Source organism: Macaca fascicularis, chromosome 2, assembly GCF_037993035.2.
Source record: "Macaca fascicularis isolate 582-1 chromosome 2, T2T-MFA8v1.1".
Lineage (NCBI taxonomy): Eukaryota > Metazoa > Chordata > Mammalia > Primates > Cercopithecidae > Macaca > Macaca fascicularis.
In genome coordinates, this window is record NC_088376.1 from 1645531 (window position 1) to 1666664 (window position 21134).

The following is a 21134-nucleotide window of genomic DNA, read 5'->3' on the forward strand; positions in this document are numbered from 1 at the left end:
AACATGAGGTAAAACCACATTGCCTTTATTTGGCTAAAGAACAAAATCCAAAATAACTCAGAACAAACTAATAACAGACAGGAAAATTAGAGACTGAACCCCACTTGAGGAAAACTTCCTCGCGGACTCACACTGGTGATGGGACGAACGTTCACGACGAAGCCAGCAGCCCTTTCCAAGACTCTCTTGTCTTCTAGGGATCCTCAATACAAAACAACCCAACTAATCCAGGATATGTTCAAAACAGTCAGTTTTCCCCTCAAAAGGCAGGAAGGCCCACTTCAAACCTCCAGGAACACAACCCGCGCCATCCCAGTGTTAAACTTGGTGCTTCCGTTTTCTGCCTCAATCCGAGTGCTAACATAAAATCCTGGCAGACAACAATCTTTCTTCTTCAAGAAAATTAACATTTAATGGTATAATCCCAAGAACATGTTCTACTTATTTACTTGGAAAAATAGAAGCTAGGGACCACTCTTTATCCCATGGCAGTCTATTCTATGAGAGAAAACAAGAACAATCATTGTCATGACTTTGAAAAATAGAACCTTTAAAAATACTTATATTGGTAAGTTTAAAAAAATACCACCAGTTAAAAACATTGGCTCTACCATTAACCCGATGTTAATGGGGGGCTTCCTTTTTCTACCTGTATTGGTTCCACTTCTGGTGAGACTGTGTGCTGATAGAAAATCTAGAAGCTATGGCTTTTAGGGAATTAAAGAAAAGCAGCAAAATATAATTGATTTGGAAAGATTTTGGATAAGTGATCTGGAGCAGGATTAAAAAGGCAAAGAGCTCTTGAAAATAGCTACCCATAGTCAAGATAATCCAGGAAGGGAGAACGACGCCCTGTGAACCACTGTGGAAAGAACATCTAGAGATGGTCTGACCAGCTGTGCAGCCTCCAAAAAAACCACCATCACTCAGGTGCAGCCTAAGGAGTTACCGGCGATCAGAAAGTGTCAAAAGTTTTCTCAACCTCCCTCATGTTTTTTCTCTTCTTCAGGATTTTCAACCTCCTCACATCCCTTTCTCACCCAAGCCTCAGCAAAATAATGGTCTTTGGCTCTAGCTATCAGCAATAGCTGCAACAGCACAAATGATCCCTTTCTAGTCCTCTAAAGTTTCAACCTCCATTCTTCAGTGCTTCTGAGTCTAGCATAAGAGCAAGCTTTCTGTCCAGGCCCCTGGAAGGCAGTGGCTGCGCTGGCACCTCCTCGGCTCTGGTTGCAGGGCTCTGGCCTTCTTACATCTTACACACAGAGGCTCTACTCTAAGGCCAGCATTTCTGGCTCCGTCATCTTGGCCACACTTGGCCCATCCATGTTGGCTGCTTTCTTGTACGGGAATCAGGGAAACGGCTCCATAGCCTCAAACATTAATATCTGAAGATTTAGATCCCAGGCATTGTTGTGGTGTACACACCTCTAACCTCATTTAATTAGGCACAGATGACCAAATTATGCAACATTCCAACAGCTTCCTCTGTCTACCCATGCTTGTCCAGCACCTAAGACCACATTTACCCCAAAGTATCTAATATGCCACACCATAAAAGACTTCAGCTTCAGTCAAACAAACAGCTTCAGAAAAAACGATTAGACTGAGGTGGTAGAAACTCACCAAAAGGGGAAAGGGAGTTTCCCAAGAACATGTACGTTTGCTGGCCCTAGCAGTCTCAGAGGTCTGTCAGCCTGCAGGTCCGTTCCAAGCCCAGGGCATGCCAAAAGCAGCCCACTGAGAGCAGAGGAAAAGGGCCAAACATCTGGGACCCAGACTATGTATGTAGGAGGTGTGGCTCCCGTGGGGAGGGAGGAAAACCACGTTCTGGGCATCTCCCTGTCTATCCAAACACACTTGTGTAATGTGCACTCGGAGGAACCACGTCGATGGGCTTCAGAAGAGGCTTCACTGCCTCTCCACCCCAGGGAGAGTCAGTCAGACGGAAGCAGGCAGAATTCCCAGAGCGCGAAGGCTGGCGCAGATAAGATGAGACTATATAACGCTGGGGAACACGGGAAAACACTAACTTCAACTGTTTCAAAGACAGGACTCCAGGCCAAAGCCTGTATGACCAGTTTTGACAGTAAGAACTGCGCTTCAAGAGAAGAGTTAGAAATGTCATTTTCATAGGCGATCAGGATAACAAGAGGCTTCATTCTCCCTCTCCTCTGTGACGCTCTAACTTTCTGGGTGATCCAAGTATTTTTATTTATTTATTTTTATTATTTCTTTTTACTTCTGTGTGTGTGGTTTTGTTTTGTTTTGTTTTGTTTTGGAGACAGAGTCTCACTCTGTTACACAGGCTGGAGTGCAGTGGCACCATCTTGGCTCACTGCAACCTCCGCCTCCGTTCAAGGGATTCTCCTGCCTCAGGCTTCCAAGTAGCTGGGATTACAGGTGCGCACCACCACGCCTGGCTAATTTTTGTATTTTTAGTAGAGACGGGGTTTCACCATGTTGGTCAGGCTGGTCTCAACCTCTTGGCCTCAAGTGATCCACCAGCCTCAGCCCCCCAGACTGCTGGGATGACAGGCGTGAGCCACTGCGCCTGGCCTGGGCGATCCAAGTTTTAAGAACCTAGATAGTCCTGCTGTGCAGGCAATGATTCCAGCCTCTGACCCTCAGGTGGAAGAACAGGTGTTACCAGAAAGTGTTTAAGGGCTGGACTAGGAGATGCTCACAGTCCTAGCGGAGAGGCAAGAAAAGAGAAAATGTGGTTTTCTTAGCTGAAAACACTAAAACTCCACCCCCACAAGGGGTATTTATGAGTGACAGGGGGTGGGGCCTGGACAGAAGCCATTTTCCCCTGAATCTAGCCACAGGATTACTGATGGCTGATGATCTGCTAGGCCATGTAGCTAAGTAGCTAAGGAGACAGGAGGCCAGGGCTTTGAAAGTTAGATCATGCTCAACAGCAGGTGTTAGGCGTGAGGGCAGGTGTTAGGGGTGAGGGCAGGTGTTAGGCGTGAGGGCAGGTGTTAGGCGTGGGGGCAGGTGTTGGGCATGAGGGCAGGTGTTAGGCGTTGGGGCAGGTGTTGGGCGTGTGCGCAGGTGTTAGGCGTGAGGGCAGGTGTTAGGCGTGAGGGCAGGTGTTAGGCGTGGGGGCAGGTGTTGGGCGTGAGGGCAGGTGTTAGGCGTTGGGGCAGGTGTTAGGCGTGGGGGCAGGTGTTAGGCGTTGGGGCAGGTGTTGGGCGTGAGGGCAGGTGTTGGGCGTTGGGGCAGGTGTTGGGCGTTGGGGCAGGTGTTGGGCGTTGGGGCAGGTGTTAGGCGTGTGCGCAGGTGTTAGGCGTGAGGGCAGGTGTTAGGCGTGAGCACAGGTGTTAGGTGTTAGCATCCTTCGATTGGAATGTTGAATCCTCCCAGGCAAGCTAACATGGAGATGGCACCACAACCACCAGGCGTGTGTGAGAAGTGGGGAGAAAAGGAGAAAACCTACCACATCTTGTCCCGTGAGGGCATGCTCTGTGGCTTGCTGGAGGGCGGTGGAGGGAGGTCCCTGCCAGCCGCGGCTCTCCGAGGAAAAGAAAGACTCTGTGGAGCTCTGGTTCCAGTGAAGAATGTTCTTAAGAGGGACAGAGGTCAAGATGATGAGGCTGTTGCTTCAGAAAGGAAGGTGTTTCCTATGCTTTTGCTTCTACATTCTGTGCAAATCTCTCTATTCAATATGGCTACTACCAAAAGGGATTGACATCAAGTTCCAACGGCAGACATTTACAAAGTATCCTCTGTAAAAGCCTAGGTAACGTTAATAACATTCAAATAGGAGTAGCAGGGCCAGGCCCTCCTCCCAGTAGGAAACGAATCTCAACTGACTTGGCATGGGATTGAGTATTGTCCCGCTCCTCTCCTCATCCTCGTAACCCGAAAAGCGTTCCTTCCTTTGACGGTAGATGGCAGGAAAGAGACTCACAAAGGCTCCCAGAGAACCGGGTCACAGAATTTCTGAGAAGATGAACACAGCAGACACAGAATTTCTGAGAAGATGAACACAGCAGAAACACTGCAGCTGACGCCATGCTTCCGTCCCCGTCAGTGTCTTCATGGCCCCCATTGGGTCCAGTAAGAAACTCCTCAGAGAGTGAGACAAGTTAGGCTCAGATCTCCTTCCTACAGCCACAATGACACTGGTGACAGCAGTACGTTGAGGGGATTTGTGACTGTAACTTGGCTGTTAGCTTTTCCTTAAGGAAATCAAAATTAAGATATTTCTCCACAGATTACCCATCAGCATGGCTCATTTTGTGAAGGACTTGGCAAGCCACTTCGCTTCAGAACGGAAGGCAAATGCTATAGTGTATTGGGAAGGAAAGGCCTCTGCGTATTACACTACCTCCTTCTTCTGCCCACTCCTCGGGCAAAAAATTAGTTCTACATTTGAAAGACTAATTTTAAAAAAACGTAATAAAAATGACGATTTCCCTGTTGAGATCACGTGAACACAAACAGTGAAACAAAGCCCTCGGGGAGGGTAAATGGGTGCAGAGCAGGCTTCTAAGGTGCAGCCCCTCCTTCGTGTGGGCGAGTGATGTCACTTGGAGGACAGGCTGTTCTGGTTCCCCCAGTCCAGGGTCCTCTTGCCCCAGTTGTCTTTCCTTTGTAGCTGTCCTTAGGTTTAGTGTTGGGGTCACAGTCTGGAATTCAACAGAGAGCTTCGAAGGTCATGGGACAGAGGGAGAGGAGAGGAAAGGAGGGAGGAAAATTAGTCTTCTTCATCCTCACTGATATCATAGGCTGCAGCCTTGTGCCTGGGGAGATTTGCTGGGGAACAAGGTGGGGAAGTCTTGCCAGAGAAGGGCCATCGAAAAGAGGGGGAGGGGGAGCGCTCGCGAGTGGGGCTGCTGCTGGGGCTCTGCTTTGGACTGATGGCCTGCAGCATCCGGCCCTTCCCCTCTTTCAGCATGTGTTTCTGGAGAGACCGAAAGGAAGAGTTAGAAGCAATACCGCGGATCCCACTGAATCGTCACTGAAGCATCTGGGACTAGGGCAGTCTATGCTGTACTACTGATTTAACGGTTCTCACCTGCTGTCATTACCCGGGAAATTCCCCATTCTTCCCGAATAATCTGTTCTAGGATTATTCTAATCCATCCAAACACCTTCACAGACAGATCCTTCCTGATATCTAACCTAGGACTCACTTGCTCAATCTTTTATTTGGCTGAAAAGACTGCTACTCCTCAAAGATAGAATTCCCACCTTACCTGGGGTTCATGCTGCAGCTACTTGGAGTGGAGGCTGCTTTCTTTTTATTATTCTTTATTCTTTCCTTTCCTTCTATCTAAAATCATACCACAAATAAAAGCTGGGCAAGGCGTTTTGCTTCTCTTGTCACCAGATTTCAAGGTTGATAGAGAGCTGGCAAAATTATCTAGGAGAATGTGTAACCTCTTTCTGTAAAGATTTCAAAAACCTTGCTGGGGACAGTTGAAAGACAGTTCTGCCCAGATAAGGGGACTAGACTAGATCACTCCTTAATTGTCGACGTCCCTTTCTGCTCGATGATTCTGTAATTCTTTCCACAACATGGGAGCTCCCTACACTGTCCAGTGGGGAAGAACATACCAGCGCTCCTTCCGGACCAAACATTTCCAGAAAACTTCCAATGAATTCTCGGGACTTCTCCTCCCACTTCTGAATGAGGTCAATGCTTTTTTCCTCCACCTTCTGAACAAATTCTTTGGACTTTTCCTCCACGTCTTTCACTTTCTTCTTTACTTTGTCAACCCTCTCCTGCAAGTGGTATTTCTTCTCCTAGATAAAGAAACAACTATTTTGAGAAATAATGCTATGCCCAACTTCTCTACCATAAGAGAACAAAAAAAATGGCTCAAGCACTCAACTGACACTGTTTTCAGTCTAGAATTCTGCTTTGCTTTAATCTACCCCACATGTCATTAGCATAATAACAGATAAGATATGCTGTGGATGCACACACAAAATAGTAATGCTAATATTGTGGGCATTTGGGAATAAACTAAAAATATAGGCTATACCCAGTCACAGGCAGGTAGCCAAATAACGTCAGAGTTTTAAAGATAAAACATAAACTTGGAACATAAACATGCCCAGCATGACCCAAACCTCATTCCAGAGGGAGATACAGAGGCAGCTAAAGATCCCTGCACAGCACTGCCGAGAATAACGCATCACGATGGATCGAGGGAGAAAACACTGATCTTCCGCTTCATCCGCTCATCGAACTGCGTCTCCCCTGTCGCTGGCTGACTCTATTGTTTTAATGAGCTGTGTTTCCGCTTTTGCTGCTTTCGTGTTTTAAGGTCCGTTTACTCACCTGCGAAATGCGGACACTCGTTGGCCCTACCGACTTTGCTAAAGAAAAGGAAAACGGTATAAACCCTGTGGCGGAGGGGAGGGGAGTCTTTAGTCAAATGAAAAGTATCCTTGGCCAGGCACAGTGGCTCATGCCTGTAATACCAGCACTTTGGGAAGCCGAGGTGGGAGGATTGCTTGAGGCCAGGAACTCGAAAGCAGCCTAGACAACATAGCAAGACCTCATCTCTACTAAAAATAAAAATATAAAAAATTAGCTGGGTATGGTGGCCTGTGCCCATAGTCCCAGCTACTCAGGAGGCTGAGATGGGAGGATCACTTGAGCCCGGAGGTCAAGGCTGCAGTAAGCCAAGATTGCACCACTGTACTCTGGCCTGGGTGACTGAGTGTTACTCTATCTCAAAAAAAGAAAAAGAAAAGTGCTCTCCTAATTTCCAGATCATAAAGAGGAAAGGGAATATGTTTAGAATTTTTAAACACCTGATTTTTATGGGAAAAAATAAAGCTATAGTAAATAAATTAACAAGAGCTAGTGTTTGTCTGCCTAGATAAATCATATTTAGATGTAATCATTTTATCCATTCTCATAGCACAATTCACAGAGATGGGAGCAGGTGGGGGAGCATGGTAAACTGATTATGTAGGAGACATTAAAGTTAGCAGCTTTCTTCTTTTTAAATTAATTTTATTGAGGTCTAATTTACATACAAAATGTATGGTGTCGGATAGATACGGTAGCTCATGCCTGTAATCCCAGCGCTTTGGGAGGCCAAGGGGGGCCGATCGCTTGAGGCCAGGAGTTCAAGACCAGCCTGGGAAACATGGCGAAACCCCATCTCTGCTAAAAAAAAAATACAAAAATTAGCCAGGCGTGGTGGCACAAGCCTGTAATCACTGCTATTCAGGAGGCTAAGGCACCAGAATCACTTGAACCCAGGAGACAGAGGCCACAGCGAGCCGAGATCATGCCACTGCACTCCAGCCTGGGCAACAGAGCAAGACCCTGTCTCAAAAAGAAAGAAATACTACATATATATATGTAGTGTGTGTACATATATATATACTGTAATATATATATAACTGTTTACAAAAACAATGAATATATCTATACTACATACATATATATACACTACATACATATATATATGAGTTTTTTTGTTTGCCTGTTTGTTTAGAGATGGGGTCTCACTATGCTGCCTCAGACTGGTCTCAAACTCCTGGCCTCAAGCAGTCCTCCCGCCTCAGCCTCCCAAAGTACTGGGATTACAGGCATGAACCACCAAGCCCAGTAAAATATACAGAGTTTTTAAAAGGCAATAGTAAGCTAAGATAAACTTAAGGTTTCATCAATCAAAATTTAAAACTCAGGTCTATGGGGGGAAGTGGTGTGTCGTGTGTCACTGTCCACACGGGGACAGGGTTCATAGGCTTAAGGAGGTTTCCAAAAGATCATCCAACCAAAAAAGAAAAAGGAAGTTTAAGAGACACAGTTTTCAATTTATTAACAGAAATACTGTACTATCTAAATTACTCTTTCTTATTTATTTTGTTGGCTGTATGACTTTATACCAATGTGTTGGTACTAGACCGTAACGGCAGAAACTGTTTCATTCTTTTTGTAAACAGTTAACATAGTGGTAATTCATTCACTGAACTTTTGGGAGTGATCATCAGAGCTAACTGCAAAGCCAGTTCAGCTAAGATGGAGTGAGAGGCAATACGTATCCCACAGAGTCAGGGAAGTCTGGGGTGCGGTTGGAACTCACGTTGATGAAGCTGACATTGAGCTCCTTTGCGGTGTAGCCCCTCTGCAGGTTCCGCCTCGCATACACATCATAGTCCCGCACAATTCGGGTGATGATGTCTGACGTGGAGATACCTTCTGTCCTCTGTGTTGGAGCAAACATGCCTGACTCAGAAACACATACAGACAAACACTGTGAGGTTCTGGTTAGCTCAGGTATTAAGACTAAATGGAAACTGGGGGCAACGTTCCTTTCCTTTCCTCAAAAAGCAGAATCTGTTATTACTAAATGAAACGGAGAGATACTGATATACAGAAGGAAGACTGAATGAAAGTCCAGAGGTAAGGCAAAGAAGAGTTACATAGCCCTAATATTACGAAAAATATGAGAAAGCGTTTCCTGAAATTAAGAGAGATATCAAAAGTAGATGTTTATACCAAGAATTGATGGATGTCATGAACTGATGATGAAGAATTGATGAATGCTATGCTCATCTTTACCTTTTATCCAAAATGTGGCCTGAAAGAGGATGTTGAATTTCTAATGTACACATTTTCCTCTGTAAAGTAGCAACACGGCTGAACATCTACAGCTGCCCTGAGATCCCCTAAAGTGAGGAAGCACATCAGGTCACTCACCTGCCTCCTTGATGTGCTTATAAACATCATCACTTCCAGCAGATGAATAAGGGATATCATCATGGGCTACAAAATCAATCTGAAAATAAGGAAACATCATTAAAACCCACGATAACTGCCATTCAGAAAGACCCAGTCAATGTTCTTAGGCCCAGAAAAAGGACAATAAGCAGAGGTCAGGCTACAATCTATTCACAAACCACCCAACCTAATGATTTATGGAGCATAAATAGAAAGTTAGCCAGCTGCTTTTCTCGCTGTTTCTCCTAGTCTACTAGAACCGTTACCCTCACTCTGGACACCAGTCATCTTGCTGTGGTCAACAGGGCCAGAGGGTTTGCTGGTGAACCAGTTAGTGGGTGGAGCCTAGGAAAGAAGGAAATCTCCCTGTCCTGGGTCTGGAAGGATTTGGTCAAATAAGGGTTTCTAAAAGTATGAGAAAGGCCGGGCGCGGTGGCTCACACCTGTAATCCCAGCACTTTGGGAGGCCAAGGCAGGCAGATTACGAGGTCAGGAGTTTAAGACCATCCTGGCTAACACAGTGAAACCCCATCTCTACTAAAAATACAAAAAAATAAGCCAGGCTTGGGGACCGGCGACTGTAATCCCAGCTACTTGGGAGGCTGAGGCAGAATTGCTTGAACCCGGAAGGTAGAGGCTACAGTGAGCTGAGACCGCACCACTGCACTCCAGCCTGGGTGACAGAGCAAGACTGTCTCCAAAAAAAAAAAAATATGAGAAAGAGGTTACTTCTTTCCTAACTGGTTTCTCTCAGTCCGTGAGAAAAGAGGGAATATAAAAATAGCAACCACCAGCCCTATGACTGGAATACATACATCTATACTCCTGAGAAATACAAACCCAAAGCCATAAAAGACATTTTATCCTCAGGATCTATCATTTTACTACCTTTTTTTTTTTTTTTTTTGAGACCAAGTATCGCTCTGTCACCCAGGCTGGAGTGCAACGGCATGATCTCGGCTCACTGCAACCTCTGCCTCCTGGATTCAAGTAATTCTCCTGCCTCAGCCTCCCGAGTAGCTGGGACTACAGGTGCATGTCACCACGCCAGGATAATCTTTGTATTTTTAGTACAGACGGGGTTTCACCATGTTGGCCAGGCTGGTCACGAACTCCTGACCTCAAATGATCTACCTGACTCGGCCTCCCAAAGTGCTGGGATTACAGGCGTGAGCCACCGCGCCCGGCCATTTTACTACTATGAATATCCTTTGCAAGAGCAAGAAGAGACGAATGACACTGGGGATCAATAACGTTGTTCAGAGACATGCTAAACTTCACTTACTCCTTCCTGAATGGGCCACCAGCCTTTTGCTGATAATTACTAAGATCACTCTACCAACCTCCAGAGACTACTGTAGTGTGAAGCATGTTCACTGGGACTATGTCAGAGACCCTCAGCTAGCATCTCAATTACTCATGAACAACTTGTCAGGGATCCATAGGCACAAAGTAAAGAACAGGAGGCCGAAGGCCAGGCACGGTTGCTCATGCCTGTAATTCCAGCACTTTGGGGGGCTGAGGCAGGCGGATCATGAAGTCAGGAGATTGAGACCATCCTGGCTAACATGGTGAAACCCCGTCTCTACTAAAAATACAAAAAAATTAGCCGGGCGTGGTGGTGGCGCCTGTAATCCCAGCTACTTGGGAGGCTGAAGCAAGAGAATCGCCTGAAACTGGGAGGTGGAGGTTGCAGTGAGTCGAGATCGCGCCACTGCACTGCAGCCTGGGCAACAGAGCGAGACTCCATCTCAAAAAAAAAAAAAAAAAAAGAATGGGAAAGCAAAACTTAGAGTTGAGTATATACTGTTAACAAAGAGAAAAGCAGAGTTAGAAATTCCTCTAACCAGCCGGGTGCTGTGGCTCACGCCTGTAATCCCAGCACTTTGGGAAGCTGAGGTGGGTGGATCACAAGGTCAGGCGATCAAGACCACAGTGAAACCCCGTCTCTACTAAAAAATACAAAAAACTAGCCGGGCGAGGTGGTGGGCGCCTGTAGTCCCAGCTACTCGGGAGGCTGAGGCAGGAGAAAGGCGTGAACCTGGGAGGTGGAGCTTGCAGTGAGCCGAGATCGCGCCACGGCATTCCAGCCTGGGCGACAGAGCGAGACTCCGTCTCAAAAAAAAAAAACAAACAAACAAACAAACAGAAATTCCTCTAACCTCATACTTCTGTGTGGGCCTGCGGGCTGTGATGCTGAGAATAAGCTTGCTTACCACTTTTGGAGCCACTGGCTGCTAAGTGTTGATGTAGAAAAGTCAGAGAATTATAGAAGATCTGTCCCAATCCTCAATAGTTACAGTAAATATCCCCTCTTCAGGCCTACCCATGTATTGCTTTAGAAGCCCTTTGGCTGCCTTTATTCTTTCTGCCTCACTCAACAATTTACCTACAACATTCCACACGCCCCTGTAGAGAACTGACAACATGCTTGCTGTTTCCTTAGGCGTGGGGACCTCTAACCTGGCCTAATCAATCCTTCTCATCTTTTATACCCACCTTTTGCAGGAAACCTGTGGCTTTTTTTAAAAAGTAGAGACAGGGTCTCGTTATGTTGCCCAGGCTGGTCTCGAACTCCTGGGCTCAAGCGATCCTCCCACATTGGTCTCCCAAAGTGCTGGGATTACAGGCATGAGCCACTGCACCTGGCTGAAATCTGTTACTTTAATGTGGGAGAATTAAAAGGAGGTAAGGGGTTGATAATAACTTACTGAGAAACAGTAAGAAATATCCTTGGTTTCTGATTCCACCCAATTTCTAGCCTAAGACCAAAGCCCTGAAATGAAACTTAAGCCAAGAGAAGTCTATGTTAATCCATCTTGTTTCCTGGTAATGTGACCGTCTTCAGAGTTCGCCTGGGGCTGTGGATATTCTCAGGAGACTGGCACGTTCTAAGGGTAGACATGCCTGTGGTGTGGGGGGAAAAGTCTCGTAACTGACAAGTTCAATTCCCAGCTCTGCCAATGGTGTAACTTGGAGCAGGTTATTTGGTTTCTCTAGGACTTGTTACTCACATGTAAAGTGGAAATGATAACCACACCACAGGATTGTTGTGGGGAGAAAATGGAATAGAATGGATGTAAAAGTGCTTGCAAACCATCCAACCCCACATAAACGTCAGGGATGACTATTATCACTAGTAATATCACTGTCATCTCCTATGAAACTTACATATGAAGTAGAAGTCAAACAGAGCTAGTGGAAAACCAGCCTGCGTGCCAGCAGTCGTGAGAGTTGAGGGGATTCTGGAACAAGGAAGGGAAATATGTGTCCAGTTTCTTACCCGGTGTTCGGCCAGGAACTCAGGTGTCAGGGTCCAGGGCGCATTCCTCACCACCTCATCCACATAACGGCAGTGCTGGACTGCGTCATAGCGCTCGTTCTCATTCATCACCGTGAAGCCTTTGAAGTTGTGTGTGAGCTCATCGCTGCAAACTGAGTTCACCACATCATAAACTGTGGGTCGGAGTCCTCTTTGCTTAGCCACTCCTCAGCCACTGACCTCTCCCATCTTCTCCCACTGCTTAGGACTGCAACCATCTTCCCCAACTGAAGAAAAGTCTTCTAAAGGCAGTTGAACCTGGGTAACAACGCTTCTCCTAATGCAGCGTATACCTTCAGGAGCAACACTCACTAAATAGTATGTTCGTACTTTGGAGAAGAGACGGCACAACAGGTGACCAAGATCTTCGACTCTGAAATCAACCTGCTGTGCATGTCTGTATCAATTAAGTCCTTAAACATGTGTTCCTATTTTATTCACACTGGACTGGACCACATGACATTTCCTTGGCAGACTTTTGTATTCCAGTTGATTCAAAGTAATAAAGTGAAATCTAAAGCAAATGTTTTTTAACTGGGCAACAGAAGTCATTGTTGCTCCTGTGACTGGCAGAAACTCGGCTACAAACAGTGAGATAAATGTCAGACGTCACAGTCAATGAGCTTGAAGCTCCTCTCTCCAGGTTTAGGTTGCTGGTACCTCATATATTTCATGTTTTAGAGAGGCTGTACTACATCCTTCACTTAAAAACGGAAATAAGAGCCGGTGTACTCAGGTTATAAAGACAGAAGAGAAATACAGACTCTACTATCATCTTTTTCTGCACTGCACCTGAAGTCATCAAATGTTTTCTTACCTCCCACAATGAGGTACGTATTAGGGAAAAGGTTCTTTGCTTGCATCAGAGCTCGGGCATGACCAGAGTGAAATAAGTCAAATATTCCATCGGCATAAACTCTCACAGGTCGCTCACCTAAATCCAAATGAAAGAATAGATCACAAAAATACTTTTTTTTTTTTTTTTTTTGAGACCAAGTCTTACTCTGTTGCCCAGGCTGGAGTACAGTGGCATGATCTCGGCTCACTGCACCTTCCACCTCCTGGATTCAAGTGGTTCTCCTGCCTCAGCCTCCCAAGTAGCTAGGACTACAGGTGCATGTCATCATGTCTGGCTATTTTTGTGTTTTTAGCAGAGATGGGGTTTTTCCTTGTTGGCCAGGCTGGTCTCGAACTCCTGGTCTCAAATGATCTGCCAGCCTCAGCCTCCCAAAGTGCTGGGATTACAGGTGTGAGCCACTGCGCCCTGCCCCATTGCATACTCCTTTCTTTAGATGTTCTCTGGGTATTCACCCTAATTTGGGGGTAGGTTGGGTTATGAAAAATAACTTGACTATAAACACCTTTTCATTTTTGAGACAGGGTCTCACTCTGTTATCCAGGCTGGAGTGCAGTGGTACGATCAGAGCTCACTGCAGCCTTGACCTCCTGGGCTCAAGTGATCCTCCCATCTCAGCCTCCGAAGTAGATGGGACCACAGATGCACACCACCATGCCAGCTAATTTTTTTTTATTATTATTTTTTGTAGAGACCATGTTGCCCAGGCTGGTCTTGAACTTCTGGACTCAAGCAATCCCACCTTGGCCTCCCAAAATGCTGGGATTACAGGTGTGAGCCACCATACTCAGCCTATAAAGAGATTTTTAACATCATCATCTGCACTAACTGCCTCTGGTAGCCTGGTTGTACCAAACTTGTCAGGCACAACTAATAAGAGAGCTGTCAACTTAGAAGCCAGGAAATGATTTCCTGGGGAACAAGGCTAATTCCAAAGCCAAATAAACATTAAAAACGAGATCAGCATAATGGTTCGTCATGCTTTAAATAATAAATATAAGGAGTCCATGTAACTTATCCCTTTATGTGAATAAAGGAAGAGCTATTTTACTGCAGCAGAAAATAACAGTAGGAGTATTTACATCATTTGGGAAAGACAGGTCAAAGTGTCATCAGATACACTGTGCTGAGGCTGAGAATCAGATACACTGAGGCTGAGGGTCAGGTACACTGAGGCTGAGGGTCCGATACACTGAGGCTGAGGGTCAGGTACACTGAGGCTGAGGGTCCGATACACTGAGGCTGAGGGTCAGGTACACTGAGGCTGAGGGTCAGGTACACTGAGGCTGAGGGTCAGATACACTGAGGCTGAGGGTCCGATACACTGAGGCTGAGGGTCCGATACACTGAGGCTGAGGGTCAGGTACACTGAGGCTGAGGGTCAGGTACACTGAGGCTGAGGGTCCGATACACTGAGGCTGAGGGTCAGGTACACTGAGGCTGAGGGTCCGATACACTGAGGCTGAGGGTCAGGTACACTGAGGCTGAGGGTCAGGTACACTGAGGCTGAGGGTCCGATACACTGAGGCTGAGGGTCAGGTACACTGAGGCTGAGGGTCAGGTACACTGAGGCTGAGGGTCAGATACACTGAGGCTGAGGGTCAGGTACACTGAGGCTGAGGGTCAGATACACTGAGGCTGAGGGTCCGATACACTGAGGCTGAGGGTCAGATACACTGAGGCTGAGGGTCCGATACACTGAGGCTGAGGGTCAGGTACACTGAGGCTGAGGGTCCGATACACTGAGGCTGAGGGTCAGGTACACTGAGGCTGAGGGTCCGATACACTGAGGCTGAGGGTCAGGTACACTGAGGCTGAGGGTCAGATACACTGAGGCTGAGGGTCAGGTACACTGAGGCTGAGGGTCAGGTACACTGAGGCTGAGGGTCAGGTACACTGAGGCTGAGGGTCAGGTACACTGAGGCTGAGGGTCCGATACACTGAGGCTGAGGGTCAGGTACACTGAGGCTGAGGGTCAGGTACACTGAGGCTGAGGGTCAGGTACACTGAGGCTGAGGGTCAGATACACTGAGGCTGAGGGTCAGGTACACTGAGGCTGAGGGTCAGGTACACTGAGGCTGAGGGTCAGATACACTGAGGCTGAGGGTCCGATACACTGAGGCTGAGGGTCAGATACATCTCCTTCCTCTCTTCAGGGCAATGAAACAAGGAGAAGAGAATTGGTTCTCAGGAGGTTTATGAAGTTTTGTTTTCAAAAAACTTTATTGATAAACAAGTAGATTTTAAACCAAGAAATAATACACTGCTGAAAGGAGTATCAGCAACTTCCAAGAGGGGCAATTAGGTCGTATCTATCAAAAGACAAACGACAAATGCTTATAGCTTTGGCCCAGCCATTCTAATTCTGGGAATTCTCTCACAGTAAATACAGACGTTATTCATTGCAGTACAGTTTATAGGAAATGACCTATATTTCAATGGAAGATTGAATATAGCATAATACACCCACTAAAAGGTGGGAGGATATATAAACAATTTACTTAGCTATTCACAGTAATGGGTAATATTGGTGGCCTGTTATAGAGACACCAGGTAGCTGTGAGACAGGTCTTGAGAGGAAGACATTTTACTTTATGCCCTTTTTGTACTTTATGGATATTAAACTGTGGGAATATATTGATTTCATTTGATGTGATTTTTTGAAACAGGGTCTGGCTCTGTCACCCAGGCTGGAGTGCAGTGGCATGGTCTCAGCTCACTGAAACCTCCACCTCCCAGGCTCAAATGATCCTCCCACCGCAGCCACCTAAGTAGCTGGGACTACAGGTACACACCACCATGCCCGGCTAATTTTTATATTTTTTGTAGAGATGGGGTTTCACATGTTGCCCAAGCTAGCTGTATTTTATGTATTTATTTATTTACTTATTTATTTGAGATGGAGTCCTGCTCTGTCACCCAAGCTGGAGGGTGGTGACATGATCTAGGCTCATGCAACCTCTGCCTCCCAGGTTCAAGTGATTCTCCTGCCTCAGCCTCCCAAGTCACTGGGATTACAGGTGAAAGCCACCATGCCGGGATAATTTGTGTATTTTTATATTCGTATCCCATGTTAGCCAAGCTGGTCTCAATCTCCTGACCTCAAGTGATCCGCCTGCCTTGACCTCCCAAAGTGCTGGGATTACAGGCGTGAGCTACCGCGCCCAGCCCAGGCTGGTTGTATTGATGTTATAATACAGGAAATAAAAATTTTACATTAAATATACCAATCCAATGGAAAACTAAGAATTAATTTAACGGATTTAAGAGTCAGAAAGGTCATAGCTCAAGCTTTCCAATCAGCTTTGTTCCTCTGTAACCTTAACTTCCTTATGCCTCAGTTTTCTCATCTATGAGAGAAAGCAGGCCGGGTACAGGAGCTCACACCTGTAATTCCAGCACCTTGGGAGACCAGGGCAGGAGGACTGCTTGAGCCCAGGAGTTTGAGACCAGCCTGGGCAACACAGTGAAACCCTATCTCTATTAAAATTATTTTTTACTGCCACCATGTGTCAACTAAAAAAAAGAAGAAAAAAATTATTTTTAAAAAGATAATTTTTAATAAGACAAAGCAAAATAAAACAAAATCTGAGCATATAATCCCCCTTCTATATCCCAGAAGTCACTGCATTGGCTCTATGCCTATTAAAAAATAATACATTAAAAAGATTTTTGGGCCGAGCATGGTGGCTCACGCCTGTAATCCCAGCACTTTGGGAGGCCGAGGCAGGCAGATCACCTGAGGTCAGCAGTTGAGGCCAGCCTGGCCAATATGGTGAAACCCTGTGTCTACTAAAAATACAAAAATTAGCTGGGCATGGTGGTGGGCGCCTGTAATCCCAGCTACTCGGGAGGCTGAGGCGGGAGAATCTCTTGAACCCGGGAGGCGGAGCTTGCAGTGAGCTGAGATTGCGCTACTGCACTCCAGCCTGGGAGACAGAGGGAGACTCTGTCTCAAAAAAAAAAAAAAAAAAATCTTTTTTTGAAGTATCCCAGAAGTCATGTCCATGAAGTAACTAACATACCTCCATTTTTCCTAAACAAGTCCAGAGGGGCTACAATCTCACACTATTTGATCCTGAAACACAAGGGATAGAATATGCAAATTAAGACTATTTTGTTGTTTCTTTGCTATTAGACAGCATAGAGCAGGGAAATTTTCTCATTGCCTGGATGGCGGCAATAGCACAGAAGGCTGTTGATCAAGTGGCTGCTTGCAGCACAGCTAATCATCCTAGGTTAGGCCAAGTAGATCACTGAACCTTTTCTCAGACCAATCCCAGATGCTCCTCTTGCTCTCTCCAGTGCTTCCCCAGCCTACCAACGTCTCAACTGGCCACCATTCCATCCCGCCTTTGGCAAACCCAGGCTGACATATTAACCAAACGGCCAGAAGGGGTCACTGTTGAACTAGTCTGGGAAGAAAGTTAGCGTTAGCCATTCTTTTACCAAGTGGCTATTGGCCAGGATAACCACACCCCTGATTTAATGTATATTATAGTACATATAATCATATTTATATAAATTATATCCTTTTAATATAATGTTTAATGTTTCTATTATATAATGTAATATAATACATATTTGATATCATTTATATATTATGCATATATATTTTATATATATATATTTTTTTATATATATATATTTTTTGAGATGGAGTCTCACTCTGTCGCCCAGGCTAGAGTGCAGTGGCGTGACCTCGGCTCACTGCAGCCTCCGCCTCCCAGGTTCAAGTGATTCTCCTGTCTCAGCCTCCTCAATAGCTGGGATTACAGGCATGTGCCACCACGCCCAGTTAATTTTTTGCATTTTTAGTAGAGAGGGGGTTTCACTGTGTTAGCCAGGATGGTCTCGATCTCCTGACCTTGTGATCCACCCACCTCAGCCTCCCAAAGTGCTGGGATTACAGGTGTGAGCCACTGCACCCGGCATATATGTGTGTGTGTGTGTGTGTGTGTGTGTGTGTGTGTGTGTGTGTGTGTGTGTGTGTGTGTGTGTGTGTGTGTATATGTATATGCATGTATTTTTTTTTTTTTTTTTTTTAAGATAGGGTCTCTGTCACCCAGGCTGAAGTGTGGTGGTGCAATCATGGCTTGTTGTAGTCTAGACCTCCTGGGCTCAAACGATCCTCTCACCTCAGACTCCTGAGTAGCTGGGACTATAGATGCACACTACCACACTTGGCTAATTTTTAAATTTTTTGTAGAGATGGATCTCATTGTATTGCCCAGGCTGGTCTTAAGGATAGGTCTTGAGGATAGGTCTTCCTATCCTCAAGCAATCCTTCTGCCTTGGCCTCCCAAAGTGCTGGGATTATTGTCTTGAGCCACCACACTCAACCTCTGTATACTATTAACAGCAACTCCCTTTCATGCTCAAAACTGTCCTGATTTGGATGATAAATTATATGGTTTATATGGATCATGAATTATACTATACGCTGCACCACTGGTGACTAAGTAACCATATGTCCTCCTTTAGGCAGAAGAAACCTGGGTTCCAATTAATGATCTCTTTGGATGTATTTATTCTCCCAAATACCTACCACTGAAACATTCTGTTCCTAACAGATTTCCATTGCCCTTCACACTCTCCCTTTTCCTTCCTTTCTCTGAGTTAAACATATTGCTGATTTTTTTCATCTTCCAAAAGATTCCCAGAGCTGACCTTCTTGTCTCTCAAATCATATTTGTTTTTCTCTAAGTGGAGAATCTTCTCCTAGATTATACAACCTCCCTCGTAAAAACGTGGGGAGCAGGAGGGAGGTGTGGAGACTTCCCTAGAGCATGTGCATTCTTCATTGCTTTATTCCTTGTCCTGCACTGACATAAATGCAGTTAGCTGCTTGGTGATTTAACATACAACAGTCAGACAAAATGAGATCTAAGAGAAAACCCAGAGTTCAAATTAAGCTGGCAAATTTATAGGCTAATTTGTGGCAGTTTGTTCCACCAAAAATACAATTACTTTGCTGAAGGCCTTCTATTCTAATGCTTACAAGGAGTAGCACCATTTCAGGGTGAGGTTTTAGCTGCAATTCTATCCCACTAATTATCTGTTTTACTGTAGGGGAGCCTTCACTTCTTAGTTACTATGGACTATAACTGCTTTATGTACATAACGAAGAAACTATAAAGTTGATAATCTTGAAAACGACTTATTTGTAAAATTTTATAATTCTAAAATTAAAAAGTTATACTAGTCAGGACTTGTTAATTATAAGCTTTAAAACTTGGAAACAGGCCCGGCACGGTGGCTCACTCCTGTAGTCCCAGCGACTCGGGAGGCTGAGACTCAAGAACTGCTTGAACCCAGAAGGGAAAGGCCGCACTACAACCTGGTTGACAGAGCAAGACTCTGTCTCAACAACAAAACAAAACAAAACAAAAGACCAACTTGGAAACAGTACACATATTTTCAAATTTTATGTACCACAAATGATATACAGACAAATTAGCAACAAACTGGGTAATGCAACCCATCGGATCAAATCTAAATGAATAGCTGATTGTAAATGTGTATCATTAGAGAGTATGTAAGAAGTTCTTGCTTTCAACAGCCTCTACTATCTCATCTGAATGGGAACCCTGAACTATCTTCTGGCGTTTTGAAATGAGACCTGGCTACCATTACACTCTGATTCATAGTCTCTGGTTTTCCTTGTCATTTTACCCTGCCTCCAGGAGCCTACCTATTACCCAAATAAAGGAAGCCAAACTCAAAAATCTTATCATGGAATCAGAGGGTTGTGATCAATATGAACTATATCTAAACATTTTTTCAAAAAGAAAGGATTCTCTGGAATTAGCCTCCTTTTTGTTGAGGACCCAAAACCCACAATACGTATACCCAAGATAAGGCCAAGGGGTAAGTGCTAAAATTCCCAGTATTGGCCGGGCGCGGTGGCTCACGCCTGTAATCCCAGCACTTTGGGAGGCTGAGATGGGTGGATCACAAGGTCAAGAGTTCCAGACCAGCCTGGCCAATATGGTGAAACCCCATCTCTACTAAAAATACAAGAATTAGCTGGGTGGGGTGGCAGGCACTTGTAATCCCAGCTACTCGGGAGGCTGAGGCAGAAGAATCGCTTGAACCCGGGAGGCAGAGGTTGCAGTGAGCCAAGATTGCGCCACTGCACACCAGCCTGGGCAACAGAGTGAGACTCTGCCTCAAAAGAAAAAAAAATCCCGGTATGACACTGTACATCACTTCTATTTGTTTTTTTGTTTGTTTTGAGACAGGGTCTCACTCTGTCACCCAGGCTGGAGTGCAGTGGGTTCACGTAATTCTCGTGCCTCAGCCTCCCGAGTAGCTGGGACTACAGGGGCCTGCCACCACGCCTGGCTAACTTTTGTATTTTGAGTAGAGACAGGGTTTCACCATGTTGGCCAGGCTGGTCTCAAACTCCTGTCCTCAAGTGATGATCCGCCCACCTCGGTCTCCCAAAGTGCTGGGATCACAAGTGTGAACCACCACTCCTGGCCCACTTCTATTTGTATTTCACTGTTCTTTAGTTACAACAGAAAGCAAACATACCAATACAATTAAGAAGTAACCACAAATATACTAAATGCACAGATTTGTGGCTATAACTCCCTCTTATTCCCTGGTGTCTGCCTGAGTGTTAGTTCAGCCCTATATTTACAGGGTAGAAAGAACACTTAGTATAGTAATCAGAAGAAGTGAAAAAGGATTGGAAAAAAAAGGAGAATGGGGGAATTTACAGAGAAGAAAGAATATTTGCTGTAAGACTTTGTATTCATAACAAATGCTCTTGGAAGTTTATTTTTACAGTGATCTCTAAAACCAATTGCCCCACATAAGAAAAGCATCTTGAATATATGTTAGTAATTTATGTGGTCAAAAACTGCTAATTAATGATGTAAATTAAGCATACAAATAAAGAACAAGGGCTTTGAAAATAATAAAGTATTTTTTAGAACCTGGAAAATTATAATATCAGTAAAAATAAAATTAAGTGATGAGCATCTCCCAACCTGGGATATTTTTGTTCTCTATCAATCGGCAGCATCATAGCCAGCTGACAGAGCGTAGAGAGGTGGTGGGGAATTCTGAAGGCTATGAAGAATGTGACAGCCTGACATATGATTTGGACTTTATAGAAACAGATAAGATCATAACTCAGCTCAGGCTAATATAATATCGTATTGTTTCTGCTTTACTATACCTCATACCTACAACAACAGCCCAGGAAACAGGTGTATAATAATAAGAAAAAAATGAAAGTTTAT

General features: G+C 45.1%; 1 protein-coding gene across 13 annotated transcripts in view; it reads right to left on the minus strand.

Moving 5' to 3' along the window:
- Nucleotides 1–4: 4 nt before the first annotated feature.
- Nucleotides 5–21134, minus strand: part of PCYT1A (phosphate cytidylyltransferase 1A, choline) — a 44962-nt gene continuing 23832 nt past the window's right edge. For 5 of the 13 annotated variants that reach the window (XM_005545270.5, XM_074030679.1, XM_074030682.1 and 2 more), the window contains 6 exons: nt 12841–12957; nt 11985–12136; nt 8681–8759; nt 8064–8206; nt 5569–5757; nt 5–4912 (listed from right to left, as the gene is read on the minus strand). In XM_005545270.5, coding sequence (XP_005545327.1) covers nt 4706–4912; nt 5569–5757; nt 8064–8206; nt 8681–8759; nt 11985–12136; nt 12841–12957 — 887 coding nt within the window. In that variant the 3' untranslated portion in view covers nt 5–4705. Of the gene's footprint in view, nt 4913–5568; nt 5758–6980; nt 7139–8063; nt 8207–8680; nt 8760–11984; nt 12137–12840; nt 12958–21134 lie in introns of those variants that run through there. The other 8 variants (XM_045387272.3, XM_045387273.3, XM_074030678.1 and 5 more) reach the window with 3 other exon arrangements.